The sequence below is a fragment of the Brugia malayi genome (genome assembly GCF_000002995.4).
Source record: "Brugia malayi strain FR3 genome assembly, contig: Bm_v4_Chr2_contig_001, whole genome shotgun sequence".
Classification (NCBI taxonomy): Eukaryota; Metazoa; Nematoda; class Chromadorea; order Rhabditida; family Onchocercidae; genus Brugia; species Brugia malayi.
Genome location: NW_025062476.1, coordinates 4,673,657 through 4,694,271, shown reverse-complemented (window position 1 = coordinate 4,694,271; position 20,615 = coordinate 4,673,657). Strand labels below are relative to the sequence as shown.

Here is a 20,615-nt window from a genome sequence, read left to right as displayed (position 1 = left end):
ATTTCATTCAATACATAGCGAAAGTTATTTATCAAAATAGAAAAATTACTCGTGAATTTGTCATATTAAAAACAGATTAATGTCTTCCTGTTAGATACCTAGAAGTAGTTAATAACAGAATGAAACCATGCGAATAGTGAAAAAATCTCCGAGAAATTAGAATTTTAATTTCTAATCAATTAAAAAGTATATTTCATTTCAACTCACATCTATTTTAGCAATAATATGATGAATTGAATTGAACAATCATAAACATCAGTTCATTTTTACTCATTTTTATGCTACAGCTTCTTTTGGTGTATCAAACGGAGCATCTAAAGACAATTCGCCACAATCTACAATTTCAACACTTTGTTTTGGTCGATCACCTGGATGTGTTGATGTTTGCTCAATTTTTCTAACAACATCCATACCACTTAGAACTTTTCCGAATACAACATGACGACCATCTAGCCATGTTGTTTGCACCTAAAATTATGTTTAAATTTCCATATAAAATTTTCAATTAATCATTTGTTGACAGTGAAAAATATCAGTTGAGAAATATCAGATCAAATTAAAGACAAAGTGTTTTATTGTAAATTTTAACCGTTGTTATGAAGAATTGTGATCCGTTGGTATCTTTTCCTGCATTAGCCATACTCAACCAACCAGCACCATAATGCTTCAATTTGAAATTTTCATCCTCAAAACGATCACCATAAATACTTTTACCTCCAGTTCCATCTCCTCTCGTAAAATCACCACCTAAATTTAAGAAATTTCTGAGTAACAATTTTTTCTATTTCAAATTAAAAAAAAAAAAAAACTTATTTTACCGGAAAAAAAAATTAACCCTGTATCATAAAATCTTTGATTACACGATGAAATTTAGATCCTTTGTAGCCAAAACCCTTCTCACCAGTAGCCAATGCTCGAAAGTTTTCTACTGTTTTCGGCACATCATTACCAAACAGACCTATTTCTATTCTTCCGATCTAAAATAATTTTCATATATAGATATGTATACATACACATAGTTTGTATATATTAGCCTAATAAAACAAATTTTTCCGACCAGGAAGATTTATTAATTAGCATACGTAATTAAACTAACACTACTTAATTAACTAATAAGTAAACAAATGCGAACCTTCTTATCACCGATTGCAATATCGAAATAAACTTTCTTAGTAACTGTTGCCATTTCCTTAGCATTATTAGAGGTGTAAAAAGTGACAAATATAGTAACTGTCGTCAGAATGAAGTTCATAATTACTGAAATGATGTAATAAACATTTCATATTATAGAGAAGGACATTTATCACAATACTCATCAGAGGTTTAAATGAAATATTCTTGTCCACTATTGAATTTACAAATGAATAATACATATATGATGGAGCAAATATTTTAGATATAACAAAAATAGTAATCTTAAAAACGGTATGGGAAATAAGACTGAAATTAAAATTATATATGACAATTTTCGATGAAAAGTTTCTATTGTCACAGTAACTAAATATTCTTTCCTCTTTCGAGAATTTGATATTTTTTCTTAATCATAAGTCAGGAAAAAAAAAGTTGCCAGAGTTGTTTTCTCACTGATTCATGGATTTAATCACATCAAGAAGTTCACAATATCAATTCACATTATATGCGTGGTAAGGATGGAATTTTTGATTAATTTATGGTCAAATTAAATCAGAGATGACGAGTTAATGTCATATTCAAATCTACAGGATGCTTAGGTAAAGTTTTCCAGAATATAACCTAATCATCTATTTGTTATTCTCGAAAAAATACTTTCAGGTTTATTTTCTCTTACCACCGGTGAATATGTGTTCATTTCTTGATAAGAAAAAATAATGAAAATACTTAAATGAGTAGCAATTGCAAAAAAATCTAAATTATCTAAAATGCAAGTTAAAAGAAAAAAAAAATCATTTTCTGTAATTCGAGAGTAGCAGTTCGTTCATGGCAATAGGACTGTCCATTAATAGGGAATCGAAGTCATATTAGGGTTGTGCATGCGAGAGTTGCATGCATGCGAGAGTTGTATGTATACAGTTTGCCGCTGCAATAAACCAGCCAGTGAATAGTCATTGATAATTACAAGGAAGCACGAGAAAGGCATGCAAACCGTGTGAGGAATGAACCACTGCTGTTTTATTCTTGAAATTGAAGCTTTAAAAAAATGAGTTGACACTAAGTTGATCGAGACAGGGTCAAGAGTGGACAAGAGCCGTGATCAAAGGTCATATAGCATGCACGACACAGACGTAGTAGTACAAATTGGTTTAACAACACTCAACACCCCTCCATCTTCGACTATAACAAATTGAGGAATACACCCAGCTACACACTCACTTACACACGCAGACACACAGACGTACAGACACACAGACACACACATACACACACACACACAGACATAGACATACACAACATTTCGAGGGTCAACAAAAAGTCGGAAACGGCCATTTCTATTCGATATTCTCCTAGCAAAGTCGAGAATGTTTGAGATGATCGAGATGCTTCAGTTAAAAGTTGTAATTCTCTCATATTGGCCTAAACTAAATGAAATTTGAGTTTAAACTTAGGCCAGAAAATGTGTGCGTAGAAGTATGAAATCATTAAAACACAAAAATTACACCCAACTTATTGACTATTTGTTAATTTTACATTTCAAAAAGACTCAACTAAAAATTATAATCAGTTATTAGAAATAGGTTAAGGTGGCTTGAATTTCGGGAAATGAAACCGGAAAAGGAAAGTTAAATCACACAGAAAGATTCCATTTTTTAATATATAAAAATTGGTATGAATGTTTTGCTTGTGTGTGTGTGTGTGTGTGTGTGTGTGTGTGTGTGTGTGTGTGTGTGTGTGTGTGTGTGTGTGTGTGTGTGTGTGTGTGTGTGTGTGTGTGTGTGTGTGTGTGTGTGTGTGTGATTTCCCGCAAAGTATTATTGAATCAATAGTTCCACGAACATGAATTACTGAATGCTTAGAAATGAGTGAAGAGTACTGGAACTTTAAATTAAGTTACACAAATTAAAACTCTCTGTTTCTTTTCTTTTTCTCTTTCTCTTTCTCCCTCTCTCTCTCTCTCTCTCTTCTACTATTTGACTTAAAGAGTAGAAAGAGAAAGATAAAGAAAAAAAAAAGATTTTCGACCATTTATTAAAATGTTGGAAAAATTCGAAAATTAAAATTGCAATAATTTATAATTGACTAACGATATTTCAATTTTCGAATATTCTATTCCTCCAAAACTTCTGGGTACATATACTTCCACAAAAGTGTCAACGGAAGTCCTCAGATGGTGATGCACGTTAGCAAATTCAAATCACGACCAAACTCAGAGATCTTGGTGGTTAAAAGCGATCATCACTGAACTTCTTTTACGCTACCAACGACGGTAGCCGTCGCCGATCTCGATGACATCGACCGCTACGGCGAGATTACACCAATAAGCCATGACATCAACACAACCACCTGATTGCATTCCGATACGAACTTTTTCTAAAATTCATTTTTGTCTTTTTTTTAGTTAAAATGAAGTTAAATAAATTATACATGAAGCATTTTGAATCTTTATCTAACATATAAATGGAAAAAGTAAAAGAAAAAACAAAATATTCAAATAGTTTGTGCTTATCATTTTCCACATTATATGTACCACTCATTTTGAATAGTTTATCAGAGATAATTGTTAGATTTCCTTTATTGCTTAATTAATTAATTAATTCATTGATAAAATTTGCATTAGTTTAATAATGTTTAATAATTTAAACCGATGTTAAAGCAAGAAAGATGGAATAAATGTTTGGAAAATAATTAAATCAACTTTTCTATGTTTTGTAAATATCTGTTTGCCTATTACTAATATTTAAATATTTATCTAAGGGAGCAAACTTTTTTTTTTGTGGTTGGCATCATTGAGTTCATCGACGGCATTCATTAAAAAAGAAAAAAGTAGAAAAAATTTTCTGAAATAGTATTTTAAATAAAGGCAATTTTTGAATGATTCAAGCAGTGTATTGAAAAACTAAAAGCAATTTCAAATTGCACTAAAAAAAAAACAAAAAAAAACAAAACCAACAAAAGATTGAAATTTTAAAAATTACTAAAAAAATTAGTTATTCAGATGGCGGTTGTAAATTAAATGCTCAATTTCATGCACTGCCTCTGTTGTCCAATGTAATTTCCATTTGTTATTGCATATTTAAAATTCTATTCTAAAATAATTGCACTAAATAATTTTTTTTTTTTTTTTCATTTGGTCTTAATAACTAAAGCATTCACAAATAAAATGTTTATGCCTCACTTTTTCCAATTTTTATGATAGTTTCAGCTTGAATTAAGCATCTGGGCCAGAGTTCATTCTAAAAGAAATTTATTGCTCTGTGAAAGTATAATTAAATTTTTTTCTCTTCTCGAGAACGAGCTGACCATCAAAGCAAATTTTTCTTCTCAATGGTTGACTTGTCATTTGAAGTCTCGAAATATCGAAAATCGTATAAATTTTTTTTCACTTGTATAAAAATATTTGGTAAAACAGTACAATTTCTGTTACTACTATTATTATTATTATTATTATTATTATTATTATTATTATTATTATTATTATTATTTATTCATTGAAATGTTTCAACTTTGAAAAATAGAAATTTTGAGAATTGGAATTCCTCAGAAGTTAAATTTATTATAATTTTGGTGACAATTTCTGGAAAACATTCTTGCCGATGAATATATTATTTGCAGTCATTAATTTAAGTTCTAAGTATTTATTTATACCATACCACATTTTACAAGAAATATTCATAAAATATTGCTTTTTTTTGATGCCATCTTTTCCACTCATAAATTACGAATTTCTCGAACAGATGAAAGTTTAAAATGAACTATTTCAATTAGAGTTAAAGCTGAAATATATTGGAAGTATATTCTGTAACAGATACTTCGACTGCTTTAAAATATTTTGTAATTCAAGACGAAAGTTAAAAAGCATTTTTTTTTTTTTTGTCGCAAAAATTATATATGAGTTGGGCGTGACAAGGCATAAAGTTAAACTGGAAAGAGGACAGAGACAAAAATAAAGTGCTAGGCTATTGGCTTGAGAAACTTACCTTCAGGCTCATTTTCTATCTGTCTTATTTTTTAAGCATGTTTCATCTTTCTTATCAAATCTGTTTTAATCATCACCATACATACTAAAGCAAAATTTAATTAATCATTGTTTTACAGCATCGAATTGTACGCTTAGAAACATTAAAAAAAAATCTATTCCATCCACTAATGCAAAATTTAATTAATTGGGTTTCATTCTTTAGCAATTAATAATCTTTCAAATATGTGCCATAGATATTATTAGTATTAGAGATTTAAAAAACATAAAGTAAATATTTACTTAATTTATTGGAGTAATTTATTGTTAGGAATGTTAAATTATTTACGAAATCTATCTTAAATGATTTCAAATATTCAAAGATTTTTTCTCATTTATTTCATTTTTTTTTTCTAACACCAGCTGACCCCTTGTGAAAATTTCACAAAAATAAATTACATTCACCCTAAGGAATATAAGAAAAATTTTGGAATTACTTTGCACTTCCCCTTTTCAGTTGTGCTATACCAACTAGTTGTCCACTAGTTTTGTTCGTTATATTCATCTCCCTTTTCAGCATTTTAAATTCGTCATCTTTCTTAAAACTTTTCAAATTTGCTATTTTCCTACTATTTCTCTAAATAATAATAATAATATGATTTACTGAGGTGAAGTTTAAATTAACATAATTATTCAAAAAATAGCAGATAGATTAATCAAATGGCTCAAAAACTTGTAACATTCATTAAAACTCGTCAAAAAATTTCAAATTTTAATCATTTTTAAATTTCATTTTATAATTCGCTTCTATGCCAAGCAAAATATGTATCTAAATGTTTAGAAACAAAGAAAAGCAATTCAAAGTTGAAAATAATTTTTCCCACTTAAAAATATTGGAGAATGAAATTATAAACAAAAAGTAAATAGATAAATTACTAGTGCAAATATTTTAATATACACATTGTTGCAATATTTTCAACAAAATGAACTGTTCTTTTCTTTAAAACTATTTGTCTTTCTTAAACATTAATCAGAAATGTTTTTCATTTATTGTGCTTAATGATAAGAATAACAAAATTTTCTAATCATTTTAATTAACTAATTTAATTAATTAATTTTGTGTTATTGTCATTTTTGAAGTTCTTTTCTCTTTGTTATGCTTTTGTTAATTTATTCTTGAATAAGTATTTGAATTGTGATTCAAAGTTGATTATTTGAAAAAAAATGTCGTAAAAAAAAGTAATCAAGTGGAACAGATAAAAAATGAATTATTAAATTTCAAATTTATTTATTTAAATGGAAATGGTAAATGTTGAGATTACTGATGCTTTGAGTTAGTCTACCAGAATGTCGCATTAATTTGATTTTAAGTAAATTTACAGATATCTATTAGTTAAAAAAATAAAATCATTGTGAAAGAACTTTTTAAATTTCTTTTTAAAATTTCTTAAAAAAAATTTGCTTTTCCAATATTTCTTTCTGAAGCTTTCAAGATTTTAATTTCACTTTGAAATTAAAAAAAGTTTAGAATTTGTTGAGTTCATTGAAGAAGGAATAAAGACTGAAGAATGTGTGTTAATAAAATTTTTCGCTCTATTTGGGATGGTTTATTATCACTTTTTGTCACTAGCAGTTTACCAGAAGTGGATGCGTTGACAAAGGAAGAGAGAAAACAATTAGTGGACAGTTGGCCTAAGTAAGCTTTATGAAATTTTAAAAATAAAAGCAATTCCAAGAATTAACCAGTCATTAAATAAATGAAATTATCTAGAAAAGAAGTATCCAGAAGTTTGTTTTCGCTTCGTTTAATTTCCAATCAAAGAATTTCAATTTACGAATGCTAGCGCAAATAGTACTTTATATGCTTTCAATGTTTTGGTTCGATCTCGTCTCCATTTTCTATTATATAAAATTTTCATTTCAGACTGAAAGAGAAAAATCCTGATTTATTCCTGAGAGCTTGGATAAAGTCAGCACGAATGAGCGTTAATATCAAAGTTTGTTTCGCAGTTTTTAAGAAATTTTAAACAAACAAAAAATCGTATCATTTAAATTTATCAATAAAAAAAAATAAGAAATTCAATAATGATATAATTTTGATCTTTTTGTTTATTTTTGAATAGAATATGCAAATATGGCACTCGTTTATTTCCAGAAAGCAACAGGTCTACGAGATGATGAAGATCCGGAAACTAACGGAAGATTCATTTCGTTATCGCCGTATATTGAAGATTTTGTCGACAAACTTATTATTGAATTTCGCTGCAATGATACTAAAATAAGTTTATTTTACTGATTTCAAAAGCCTTTTTTTTGTAGTGAAATTTTAACTGTTGAATTTAGATTAGTCTTCTGATATGAGTTTGTAGAAGTTTTAATTCACAATGATTAATTAAAAATGAAAAAAAAAAGCAGTCACATTTTTATCAATTACTTATATAAGACTATCAAAATTTCAATTTCTCAAAAACAAAAATCATTGTACTTTTTCATGTGTATATAAATAAGCATTTTATTTGGTTGTTTAATAATATTTGCTAGTATAATTGTCAACATTTTAGAATTATGTAATCTTGTGTTTGGGATTTCTTCAAGACGAAAATTAATTGTCAATTATTTTTCAAAATACATTGCTTTTGTAAAATATCCAACTGCAAATATTTCTTTTTTCTTTTTCACAATCCAACCAACCTAAATTGTCAAAAGAAAAAATACAAAAATTCATTTATTTCTGATTAAAATATAAATAATAATTACTAAATTTTTCTTTTTTTGCTAATTAACAAATTTTTTAGGTAGCAGAATCGTGTCGCAAACTTGGTGCCAGGCATAAACTTATCGAAAATTTTCATACGAATTTCTGGGACATTTTTCTGGTGAAAATTGATATTTACAAAAGTGATAAAGAGGGAGAGAGAGAGAAACAGAGAGGTAGATAAATAAAAAGAGAGAAAGAGAGAGAGAGAGAGAGAAAGGGAGAGAAACGTTACCATACTTCAAAACCATTTTACTCATTAAATTATCTATATTTTAAATTCTCTCTTCTTTTTTATTTTGTTAATTAAATCCTCACTTACACATACACATACAGACACACACACACACACACACACACACACACACACACATACATACATACATACACATTTTTTGATTATTCTTTTATCACTAAGAAATCTGTCACTTTGCCTTCCTTCAAACTATTACTCATAAAGTAAACATTCAAAATATGTTAAAATTTTTGTTTGCAGGGCAATTTGATTCATATTATCATAGAAGCACACCCCGAAAGAGAACAACGAGAAATTGCAGCAATTTGTGAAAAGTTTTTTTCTTTTTTCGTTAGTTTCATGCGTGATGGATATAAGACGCGAGTGCAAGAAGAATTAAGCGGTCGTAGACGCATGAAAGCTTAATTAATTATTAATTATTCAAGTCTGTTACTGAAACATTAGAATTCAAATTTTATTTGTTCATCATTATCTCCAATTCATCCTCTCCTATTAACTTGATAAGTTTAAAATTAAACTTATATCATTTTAAGCTGTGATGTCATTTTAGGAAAATATCACATTTTCAATTGATAAATAATATAATTGATAAAAGCTAGGCAGAATACCTTTATCTTTTTATCAAACATTTACATAATGATATGATTTGTTTTTATTCATCACAACTAGAAAGTTTTAGCATCAAAGATTCTTAAATGTATTTGCTGCTTTTCCATATAAATTTATATAATTTGAAATCTTAGATTAAAAGTTTACTGTAGACCTGCTTACATCTCTTTTATCTTTACGAACATTTCGTCTTTTATTTTTTTGAAATCTTTTACATATCTTTACTTTTGTGCATATTTTCTCTTTTTAAGTCAACTTTTCAAGATAGCATAATTAAATTTAAAACAATCTATTATACTAAATCAAAATGAAATACGATTTTTTCTCTCCTTTCTATGATTTTTTATGATAATTTGATATAAACGCAATTATTGCCATTCTATTTTTTTTTTCTCCTCTCCTTTTTCAAGGATTTAAATTTTATGCAGAACTTTCATTCATTAAAATTGATACATTTCAGCAAAGAAAGGTTAGTTAAAAATAAGTCAGCAAAATGAAATCTCTTTCTAATATACGTCTGATAGAATAATAATTGAGATATAATTAAGATTGCATGAACAATGTATAATCATTAATCCTTTAAAAATGATCACATAAAATAATTATAAATAACACATAAAATTTATAAAAAGTAATATCTTTTTTTATGATTCGATTTTTTAATTAACAGATTTGTAAATTCTTTGAACGTTATCGTTGATAAAAATCTATTCAAATTAACAACACTCAACTATTCATTGCAACAACAATGCTATCAATTTCTGCTCAATTCAATTCGTTACAGATTTATTCAAATTTTCTTTATAAAATATTAAATAAAGTGATGTAAATGATAAGATTGACCAATTTTTTCTTTTGGATTAATTTTTAAATTTAAAAGAAAATTTATATATGTGTATGAGTTCTTAGAAAGAAAAAAGCCTACCTTATCGAATGTGTGAATGACAAGAGTGCATTAATTGTGATATATCATGCAAATTGCTAGGCTTTTTTTTTAAAAAGAAAAGAAAAAGTTCGTTTATTAATTGGCTAAAGAATAATCAAATCTTACTGTCATTTCAATTGCAATTAATTTCATTTTTATCATTTCATAACTAATCTTCAATTTCCATTTCATTTATTGCTTATTTATTCGTTTTTCTTTTTTGTTATTACTTTAATAATGCATTGCATTGTTCTTTTTATATATGAATAAAGACATCATTACAATATTTCAAAATGTGATGATGGATTGCTGCTGTTCAATGCCGCCCAGTTGCGCTTCAATGCGCCATTATCATTCATTACGAATTCATTGTAGCTCCATAACCGCTCTTACTTTGCTGTATTCACTTCAATTTAACATCCAATTAAAAAAATTTGTTGGCATCTTCTTTTTTTTTTTCTTTGTAAAAAAGAGAATCTAGCTAAAAAGTACTTTCAATTTGTTAATATAGCTAGTAAGTTTTAGTTATCTTTAAAAATAAAATTTTCAATTTTTACAACTTTTTTTTCTCTCAAAACATTAGTTAAAAGCATATCAAACTTTTGTGCTTGAAGTCATCATCCAAAAATAAACGATATCAATCACTGATTGATGGGTACTTTAGTCAAATTCGTTTAAGTCTTTTTTGCTCTTCTTAGTGACAATTCAAGAGCACTACTATCACTTTTTAAAATTGAACACGGATATGTCAAATGATTAGTAAACAGATCGAAAATTTGAGTAAGAACATGGCAAAAGATAAAATTAAATGATAAATTGTGATCAATTGAAATCAAAATGATAAGGCGCTGATACTTTTAATCTCATAGAATTACTATTCACTGCTGTCAATTATCCATTTAAAAACTCAACGAATTATTCATTTATGGATAATTACAACATTTCTTTTACAAAGTTTATTTCTTCTACAGTAAAAAAAAATTATCATTGTGATTTTGAAATAAGATAAGTTTAAATAAGATTTCTAGAAATACAATGAATATTATTCTCACTAAGTAATTTTAATTTCATAAGTGAAACATCACAAAACTTTCTCTAAATTTAATTGCTTCAATGGAAGAATTAAAGTAATTTTAGATTGGGTATGAATAACTGAAGTAAAATGGAATGAATTATTGCTTTCTTTATTTTTCCGATTCATTCATAAATAAATGTTTGCATAACACTGCAATTGGAATGGATCATTTGATCATTACGAAAATCAATAAATCAATAATTCTTAGTGTAGTATACGATATGATACTGAATTTCAACACTGAAACAAGACTAATATCTCTTATCAATTACTATCATTATTACTGTTTTCTTATCATTCATTATCATTAATTATTATTGAGAAATATTATATTATTATCCATCGTCATTATACTGTTATTATTATTATTATTATATTATTATTATTATTATTATTATTATTATTATTGCCATTACTACTAAATTGTTGTGATTATTAATTATTACTATCAATATGGAGGGAAAATATTTCACAATTTTATTATTACTATTACAATTATTATTAACCTTAAGTTCATTTCACAAAAAATAAAAATAAAAAGTCAAAAAAAATAAAAAGGCTTTTCTTTATCTCAAAAATATTTTAGAACAGCAATAAAATCAAATAGAATTTTCATTTCGATGTATGTTTCATTTTAATTCGTTAGAGCGAATAAAATTTTTGCATACTGTAATTGACGAACGACACTTCAATTATTATTAACTTTATTTCACGCACAAAAAATATTAGCTTTATACTTCAAAACAATGAGAGGAAGGACGATTGGCAATGTCTTTATTATGAATTTTTATCATTATTTGAACAAAATTAAAAAATATTGATTGGTTGAAAAGTATATTTGTTATAAATTAAAAAACTAACTGCTAATTTGTTTAATTTTTCAATCAAATAATAGCATGTCTTTCTCATATCATTTTAAAAAATTTTTAGAAAAATTAAAAAAACAAAAAAAAAAAAAAAAAACGATGTCTTTGGCAGTTAAGGCAGAATTATAAGAGAGAAGTTAGGCACTTTAGGAAATCACAGATGACAAACGACAACGACACAGAGAAAATTAAGAAGACATAATTACAAAATGAGCACCCGCAATTAATATCACATTAAATACGTAACAGATAATTCCCAGGTTAGGTAGGTACTACAATATGCAAATTTACATGCTTATTTGTAATTTATTAATTAGCATAAAATGTATTATAATTATACCCGAGACTCCTTCCTGATCTTTGATCATTATGGGAGAATAAGCTAAGGGATAATTACCCGAAATACAATAGTTAAAGCACAGATGGTCGATGTACTAAAATTTATTAGGAGTATGAGATATTTCAATTTTACAACTATTTTGGAAATTAAAAAAATTGTTTTTCTACGTTGAAATTTGTTATTGACTTTAATGATGTTGCGCATTCTTTGATTTACAACTTGGCGAACTAAAACTACAACATAATGGACCCGATGGAAAGCAAAAAGCACACTTAAGACATGGTATTAAGCATCTTGTTAGTATGAAATAAATAATAAGCAATAAAATGATATAAACAACAACATCAGTAATCACCATAACAAAATTTGAAACTGATGAAATACCGTTAGCCCAGTTTACAGGATTGAAATTGCTCAAAAAACCTCCCATCGTTAATTTATTACATTCTGGACAATGACCATCAATTTCTTTCCAAGTATTTTCCAGCAAATTGATCTGCAATAAGTTAAGTTATCAATAAAAAATAATAATTCACTCTTCTAAATGATCAGTGATTAGCAAAATAAATTCTTTTATGAATATCAATAACTATCAATGATTACTAATTAATCACTATCAGAAGTATTAGTATTAGCAAAAATACAAATAAAACAATCAGAATTAAAATTACTTCTAGAGCAACTTCCTTGAATACAATTATTCTACAGATTTCTTCTTGTTCATTGGAATTATCGTTATCAGCATGAAGACAAATCATTCGATCACCACCACTGATAAGTGCTGGTAAGGGTACGATAAGAGTTTTGTTGGTACCTCGCATATCACCAATATAAGTTGTGAAACTAAAATTAATAAAAATGTACTGCTTAAAGATATCATTTTCTCATCCTTTTTTTTTGTTTAAATAATTTTAAAAAAAATTTCTTTAATTTCTTCTTACTTTTAAAATGTAACATTTTAAATGGTTAGTGGATAAAATTTCATTACTTTTTGCTTCCTCTAAAATATTGCATATAAAAATTTACTGAAATTCATCACTGCTGCTTTTATCTGTTGTCTTCTTCACAGTACCATGTATAATACCAGTAGCATTGTATACAGTCAGATTAAAGAAACGATTCGATTTGAAATCAACAATTACAGTACCCGAAAAGTCGTCCATTTTTGAAAAATCATGTACAAATGACAAACTATATGTGTCTTCATGAAGCTGAAATTCAAGTTTCAATTATCTAATTATAATCATTTTGAATTTTAACTATTGTTTTCAAGACAGTATGAAATTTTATGAGATTAAAAAATTAACATACTTGCAATGCAACTTCTATATTGGTACTCTCGGAATGTGTCACCACAACATGTCGTCCAGATCCATCAGCAACTCTCGCACTTCTTATCCATGGATAAATTCGTTCTACAACTGCTTCCAGTGCAAAACGTTCCGGATTCTGAAAAGCATATTCAGTTTATAATACTGTGTTATGCTTATTATTCCTTTATGTTAATAATTAAATAACAAATAAATTCATATTATTTTAGACTTTTTCGAAATGAACAATTCATTTCAACCAAAATTCCAAATAAATCTAATCTAAACCAAATCTTAAATTTAAGCTATGCCATAGTCCAATCTAATATATTTTCAAGTAGATATTTCAAATTTCAATATATTTTTCTCCTTTTTTTATCAAATGAAATTAGGTATTTATCTTAGTTCAAAATACTGTCTTTGAATAGCAATGAATAGAAAGGAAGCTGTAAACCTCGGGATCATTATAATCGACATAATGATGAGCGTCAAGAAAACTCTGCGATTTTTGATCTTTGCAATTTTCAACCTTTGCTAAATGCATTCGTTGTATTTTAACTTTTCCATTTCGTACTGTGAAATGTCCCAATGCATCTTTACGAAACCATCCCAGCTTATCAAAACTAAAAAAAAAAGGTGGAATTGAAATTATCGAAGCCTAGAAATGTTACTTAAAAAAATTAAAATTCAAACTTATTCAAGCTGGAAAGGTTACTTATCTTTATTCTAATTGAAACGTACTTGTTTTCATTGATTTCATTAATTACTTGTTGTCGTAATTCATCCATTTCACCGTTAGGATTATTTGCTGCGAAATACATTCCACTCTCCAATTGATGACTAGCTCGACCACCTGCACTTACTCCTAATTCCAGTCTACGCCATCTCAAAATTACTATCAATGAAAATTTGAATCATACCAGTAAGAAATCATTGCACTTTTTTTCAAAGTCTCGAGGTGAAACTTGACGAAGACAGACTTTTGCGCACACATACACACACACACATACACGTTACCTGTCCAAAAATAACCACTGTGTTTGACCATCAATTTCTACTCGAATGGTATTTTTATCTTTTTCAATCCATCGGCCAGCTGTATAATCATATGCAACGTATTTAAAAGTGACAAATGTCGTCGGTTGCTCCAGTTTCATAGCTACGTATGATTTGCTTTGATATGGTGTGAAGCTTACCTTAAAAATTAATTAATTGAAAATAAATTAAGAGTAAGGTACATTCATCCTCAAAGTTTTACTTTGATATTATTTGTCTAAATGAATAAGTTTTTTCAATAATTCATCTTAAATCCGAAATCTGTTAAGAAAAATTAAAAAATTTCTAAGAACTATGATTTCGTTTCGAAAATTAATGTTAGAAGTCAATTTTACCTCACAGCATAGCTTTGACTGACTGCCCGGTGAACATCCGGTATCTGCCTGATTTGGATGAAATGTTCGAAAACAATTTTCCTGTAAAAACCGCAAAAATTTCTTCATAAATTTTCTTGTAAACAAAATTTTTTATCAATTTTTACAAAATTTATTGATTTTTTTCAGTTTTATTATAAAATTACAAAGTTTTTGTTAATTTTTGATTGAATTTTATGAATTTTTATTAATTTTTACAGAAATTTTTTTGTTATTTTTTATAAGAAACTATTAGAAAATAATGAAAATGTATAAAATTAATTTAAAAAACTCTCGATTTTTTTTTTGTTAGTATCATTGATAAAATTATATTATCTTATCACAAATCTCGAACAAAATAGCTACACTGTATTATGAAGACTTTGTGTTGAATAAAATTTTTAAATCTTATTGAAATGTATGATAGCATTTAAATAATTTTGTTCTATTCATCACGTCTATCGGATCTATTCAATCCATCACGTATACTTCATCAGATCTATTCGATCCATCACGTATACTTCATCAGATCTATTCGATCCATCACGTATACTTCATCAGATCTATTCGATCCATCACGTATACTTCATCAGATCTATTCAATCCATCACGTATACTTCATCAGATCTATTCGATCCATCACGTATACTTCATCAGATCTATTCGATCCATCACGTATACTTCATCAGATCTATTCGATCCATCACGTATACTTCATCAGATCTATTCGATCCATCACGTATACTTCATCAGATCTATTCGATCCATCACGTATACTTCATCAGATCTATTCGATCCATCACGTATACTTCATCAGATCTATTCGATCCATCACGTATACTTCATCAGATCTATTCGATCCATCACGTATACTTCATCAGATCTATTCGATCCATCACGTATACTTCATCAGATCTATTCGATCCATCACGTATACTTCATCAGATCTATTCGATCCATCACGTATACTTCATCAGATCTATTCGATCCATCACGTATACTTCATCAGATCTATTCGATCCATCACGTATACTTCATCAGATCTATTCGATCCATCACGTATACTTCATCAGATCTATTCGATCCATCACGTATACTTCATCAGATCTATTCGATCCATCACGTATACTTCATCAGATCTATTCGATCCATCACGTATACTTCATCAGATCTATTCGATCCATCACGTATACTTCATCAGATCTATTCGATCCATCACGTATACTTCATCAGATCTATTCGATCCATCACGTATACTTCATCAGATCTATTCGATCCATCACGTATACTTCATCAGATCTATTCGATCCATCACGTTTAAGTTCGATCGCAACTATTTGATAGATAATAAAATTTTATGCGTGCCTATATTTTTGCTTTTATTTGTAATTTCTCTAATTACCTACAACCATAATTTATTTGTTAATGGAACACAATCTATTTATTTTGGTTCATAACAAAAAGATTTTCAAATTTCATCAATCTTCCTCGTTCGTTTTCAGAAATAAACTTTCTGCTCATTTTAATCAAAAAAAAAAAATGAGCAAATTTTATATAATCAATTTAATTACCACCGTTGTGGTAGCAGAAAAATTCCATAGCATTTGGAAATTATTTGAAATATCAATTATGCATTTTATGTTTTTTTCTTCAGTAATATTATAATTAATAAAAATTTTCATTCTTATCTGACAATCATAATTAAACTAATTTGAACAGAAAAAAAAAGGAGGCAGAAGGATGATGGTACCTGATACTTACCTGTGTGTTATTATTGTAAGCGCAATGAGCAAAGGAATATGTCCTAGCGGAACAAATATCTGAATTTACGTTACACTCACAAATACAATTTGTTCGTACTTCTGGGATTGCAAATTCATATTGCTGTGAAATTGGATGATGATGCTCTAATCGTGACAGTGTCAATGTATGTAACCATCCTTGGTCACCACTTCTGATATCATTAATTCATTTAAATTTATTTTAGAGTAAGAATAAAAAAGAAAAAAAAAATTAATACTTACTTTATTATCAACAATTAATCATTTGTTACACTCGTAAGCTTATTTTACTTCTTTAATACTTTTTTTTTTTTTTTTTTTTATTCTAATTTTGTCTTAAAAAAAAAAACATTTGAGTTTATTTTGAATAAATATTTGCTTTTTTTTTTCATAAGATTGTAATTTATTTCAGAGAAAGACGGAATACCTTGCGTTGAGGACATCAATGAATAATGAATCTCTGTCATTGGTATTATTTTCTAATCGAAAGCAAGCAGTATTTTGAAGACCAATTCGAATATTCATTTGCATAGTACGAATAAGGTCATCACCGGATGCTATAATTTATTCATTCTGTTAATTTCGAAGTAAACAAATTTTTGAGAATTATGAAAAAAAAAAAAAAAGAAATGAGTAAATTTTTCTCGATGTAATTAATTTATCAAAACAATGACTTCTTTTTTTCATTAAATCTAAAAATTCATAGGATTTTACTTATTCATTCGTTCCTATCATTTGGTTTTCAATAATTTTTTCAAATAATTCCAATGTAATCATCAATTTTACTTTGACAATTAACTTGAAATTTTCAATGAATCATTACAATATGATTGTCTCTTACAGAAATTTCTCTAAAGTTATTCCATTTCCAATTCTAATAAACTGATTATAAGAAATTTGTCATCTTTTAATTTAGTCATCAAATGGTTTTCGTTTGATTTTAATCATCAAATATTTGCCAAACAACAATAAATCAAAAATGCTTCAAGTAAATCAAATCTTTGATCTCTTAAAAGAAAAAACTTGAAGTTTATTATCAGTATTGCATTTTTTGCATTTAGAAAATTAAGAAGTTTAATCTAGAAACTGATTTATTCATTAATTTTTTTAAAAAAAAAGAAAATTAGAGAAGTTTCAAAAAATTTATTTTATCACTTCAAAAATTTTCAGTGAAAGCACAAAAGGCTCTTATGGCATGCGTTTAGCTTTTTTTTTTTTTTAAGAAAAGCATTAAATGGACATTAATGTCCATTTAACTTAAATTTCATAAAGTTTATTTTTACAATTTCTAAAAACGCTTGCATTACGCTAAAACTAACCATGCGAAAGCATAGATTTGATGACAGCAATTTTTGTGCAATGTGGTGGTACCATAGAGGTTAAAGGTTGCAAAATCTCGGGAGCTAAAAGTGATGGCAAACCGAAAGACCATGGAATTAAACGTGTCGCCAAGATATACCTTAATAGGCATATCAATCTCATCCTTCCGGTCCTTTCAACCTTTCAATACTTTTTTCAATCTCACTACTTTATTGACTGCGTTTTGAATGTTCGCTGGAATTTTGATAATTTGTTTAGAAACACATTCAATTCAGAAAATATCACAAAACAAAAAAAATTATCGATTTCTGAACAGAAATGAAAATGAAAGATGAAATAAAGTAAAAGAGGCATTCAAAAAAAAAAAAAAAAAAAGAAAAAAATATTGCAAGAAATTAGTAATGCAAACATATGGCGATGATTCGATGAAAATGAAACCAAAACAAATTTTCAAATAAACTCCTATCATTTTCAATTTTTCTATTTTTTAAAGATTTTAATTTTTTCTTGATATTGTGAACGATGCAAACAAATTCCATTTTCATATTGTACGCCTACGGCAATGAAAATTACATCAATTCAGCACAATTTGATCAAATTCTTCTAATTACCAATTGTTATCAATATATTATTAGAATTTGGGTTTAAGTCATTTTCTAAGCATCAATCATTGATCTGTGTTTTTGGGATTTAGCTCAAAACAAACTTCATAGCAAACTTCGAACAAGTTTTTCACGTGGCGCTAAAATCACAAATTCCTTAAATTCTCGACAATTAAAAATGACTTTTTTTTATCCTTCAATAAGGCCTTGAAGAGAAAACAAAAGCGGAAAGGGTCAAGAACAAAAAGCAAGGGGAGAAAAATGACAAAGAAAGAAAACAGATGAAATTTGTAAATAAAAATTGTTTATCGTTTATATCAATAAATCTTTCGAGAAAAATTTAAAAAATGTTGGTAAAAATTTTCCGGTAATCTTTGAAAAGCAATTTATGATGTGGAAGAATCATTTAAATTTAATGAAAGTATTTTACTTATTTAAATGTTCAAAATATTAACCTAATTGCTGCTCTAAATTTTTGCAAAATTACCTGCCCAACTTTTTTTTCATAATACTGTCATTGTAAAAATCACAGTATTATAAACTTAAAACTCCGTGTTCTAATTTTTTTTTTTTATAACCAATAAATCAGACTTATTAGAAAATATAAGTTTTATGGGTCCGTTCAAATGTCAAAAAATTGCAAAAAGACAATGGTAAAAGATATGAACAAATAGCATTCTCGACTTGAACGAAGAGTAATTTGAAGAAGAAATTGATAAAATAAGTGAGCCCACAAAGCAAATTGCGAGAAACGGGTCGTTCGTCAGGAGACTGTCACACATGATTAAATTGTAATAGTATCGACGATTCTAAGGCATTAAATTTTGCAAATTAACGCAATATTAATTAGATTAACACGATTTTCGTCATTTATCAAGGTTCCGCATAATTGATAATTTCACACCCCCACGGAATTTAGGATAATGAACTTATCAGTCAATGATCTTCAAATATATGAGTCAATCATTCTGATATGCATACTCATTTACTTTTATCTTACCGAACTCTTTCAACTTCCTTCAAATAATCTTACAGTTTTAATTTATAGAGGAATTTTTTTTTATTTGCATCTTTAAGATCGAATATTAAAATTTTCCATCACAGAGATTTTTTAAAATTTTCGCTTAATGTGCTCAAATTTTTCTATAAATTAGAAAACCTTTTTATATAGATACAATTTAATGCAGCTAAATCAAAATTTAACTCTTTCAAGAAGTTAAAATTTACTAATTTTTTAAGTATCATTTAAAACTGAACGACAAATATTAATAAAAGTTGTCAATATGGTTTAGCTAAATTAAGACACTTTCTATTACAACCACTAATTATATTACTCTGTGCTGTTTGAAAATCAAGTTTTCTTGATGACATCCTTGCAGAGAGTTTGATATGTGTCATTTGGTTACCATAAAGTTAGTTAACAGACTTTTTTTTTTTTTTTTTTTGGAGCGATGGTTGACACGTGTCCAGTTCAAATGATTGAATGCATCGTTATCCTTTTCCACTTCAGTTCTTGCCTATCCTTCGTCGAACATAAACATATCACAGGGAAAAGTTATGTCAACCATCTTATCAGTATTTCATCAGTTGTCATGCAATTTATACAGAATCATAGAATGATTGGCATTATGTGCCATTAATTATTACTTACTTATTTATCTCTATAACTTTAATTCGTTATGCTCAATCGTCTGATATAACTTCTAATATAGTTTGATTCTTAACAACTTTTTTAGCCTTAATCATTAAATATATCAAAAAATCATATATTAACTGCGACAAGAACGACATTTAATTCATATCAATCAGACATTTTATTACAATTTAACACAAATATGATAATATTGTGTTATTTTTTAAAATTAATTCATCAGCTGTGGAATTAGTATGATTTGTGCTAACATTTCAAAATTACGAGTCATTTAAATTTGTAAAAATTTAAATTTAAGTTACTAATAGCTCCACAATGAATATCATTAAAATATTTTTCCCGTCTTCCAATTACTTTCCAGTCCTAATTCTATCTAATGCATTAAATCAAAAGTGAATTTTTCAAATAAAAAAAAAAAAAGGGAATAGAATTTACTGAGAAGAATTAATTAGAGATTAGACGTAAGTGTGGTCACATGTAATTTCACAATATCAACTTTTAACAGTTACATAAATGTTTATGTGTTGTACATAAACAAATCATAAATGTCCGTAAAAGTCAATAAAACGGAGATGAAAGACGAGGCAGTGTCTATTTTCATAATCGACAGAAGGCCTTGTTTACTTT

General features: G+C 27.4%; 3 protein-coding genes and 1 non-coding gene across 4 annotated transcripts; 2 read left to right on the top strand and 2 right to left on the bottom strand.

The window, feature by feature from the left end:
- Nucleotides 1-276: 276 nt before the first annotated feature.
- On the bottom strand, nucleotides 277-1,186 carry Bm13780 (cyclophilin-type peptidyl-prolyl cis-trans isomerase-15, Bmcyp-5; the record flags this gene model as incomplete). Its single annotated transcript, XM_001896229.2, has 4 exons — nucleotides 277-468; nucleotides 590-747; nucleotides 836-977; nucleotides 1,133-1,186. 4 exons carry the CDS (start codon nucleotides 1,184-1,186, stop codon nucleotides 277-279), a joined length of 546 nt encoding a protein of 181 aa, XP_001896264.2.
- Nucleotides 1,187-3,291: 2,105 nt separating this feature from the next.
- On the top strand, nucleotides 3,292-3,380 carry Bm15541. Its single transcript, XR_006227930.1, has one exon. It is a non-coding gene; the product is annotated as a small nucleolar RNA Bm15541 (small nucleolar RNA).
- A 3,277-nt stretch (nucleotides 3,381-6,657) lies between these two features.
- Nucleotides 6,658-8,505, top strand: Bma-glb-10 (Uncharacterized protein; the record flags this gene model as incomplete). Its single annotated transcript, XM_001896230.2, has 5 exons — nucleotides 6,658-6,785; nucleotides 7,014-7,086; nucleotides 7,245-7,371; nucleotides 7,889-7,965; nucleotides 8,341-8,505. 5 exons carry the CDS (start codon nucleotides 6,658-6,660, stop codon nucleotides 8,503-8,505), a joined length of 570 nt encoding a protein of 189 aa, XP_001896265.2.
- Nucleotides 8,506-12,102: 3,597 nt separating this feature from the next.
- Bm2400 (Uncharacterized protein) lies at nucleotides 12,103-17,897 on the bottom strand (the record flags this gene model as incomplete). The annotated part of the gene is made up of 11 exons (XM_043078419.1): nucleotides 12,103-12,411; nucleotides 12,587-12,758; nucleotides 12,942-13,126; nucleotides 13,227-13,364; nucleotides 13,680-13,848; nucleotides 13,967-14,110; nucleotides 14,243-14,421; nucleotides 14,617-14,697; nucleotides 16,396-16,588; nucleotides 16,843-16,972; nucleotides 17,735-17,897. 11 exons carry the CDS (start codon nucleotides 17,895-17,897, stop codon nucleotides 12,103-12,105), a joined length of 1,863 nt encoding a protein of 620 aa, XP_042934353.1.
- Nucleotides 17,898-20,615: the final 2,718 nt, after the last annotated feature.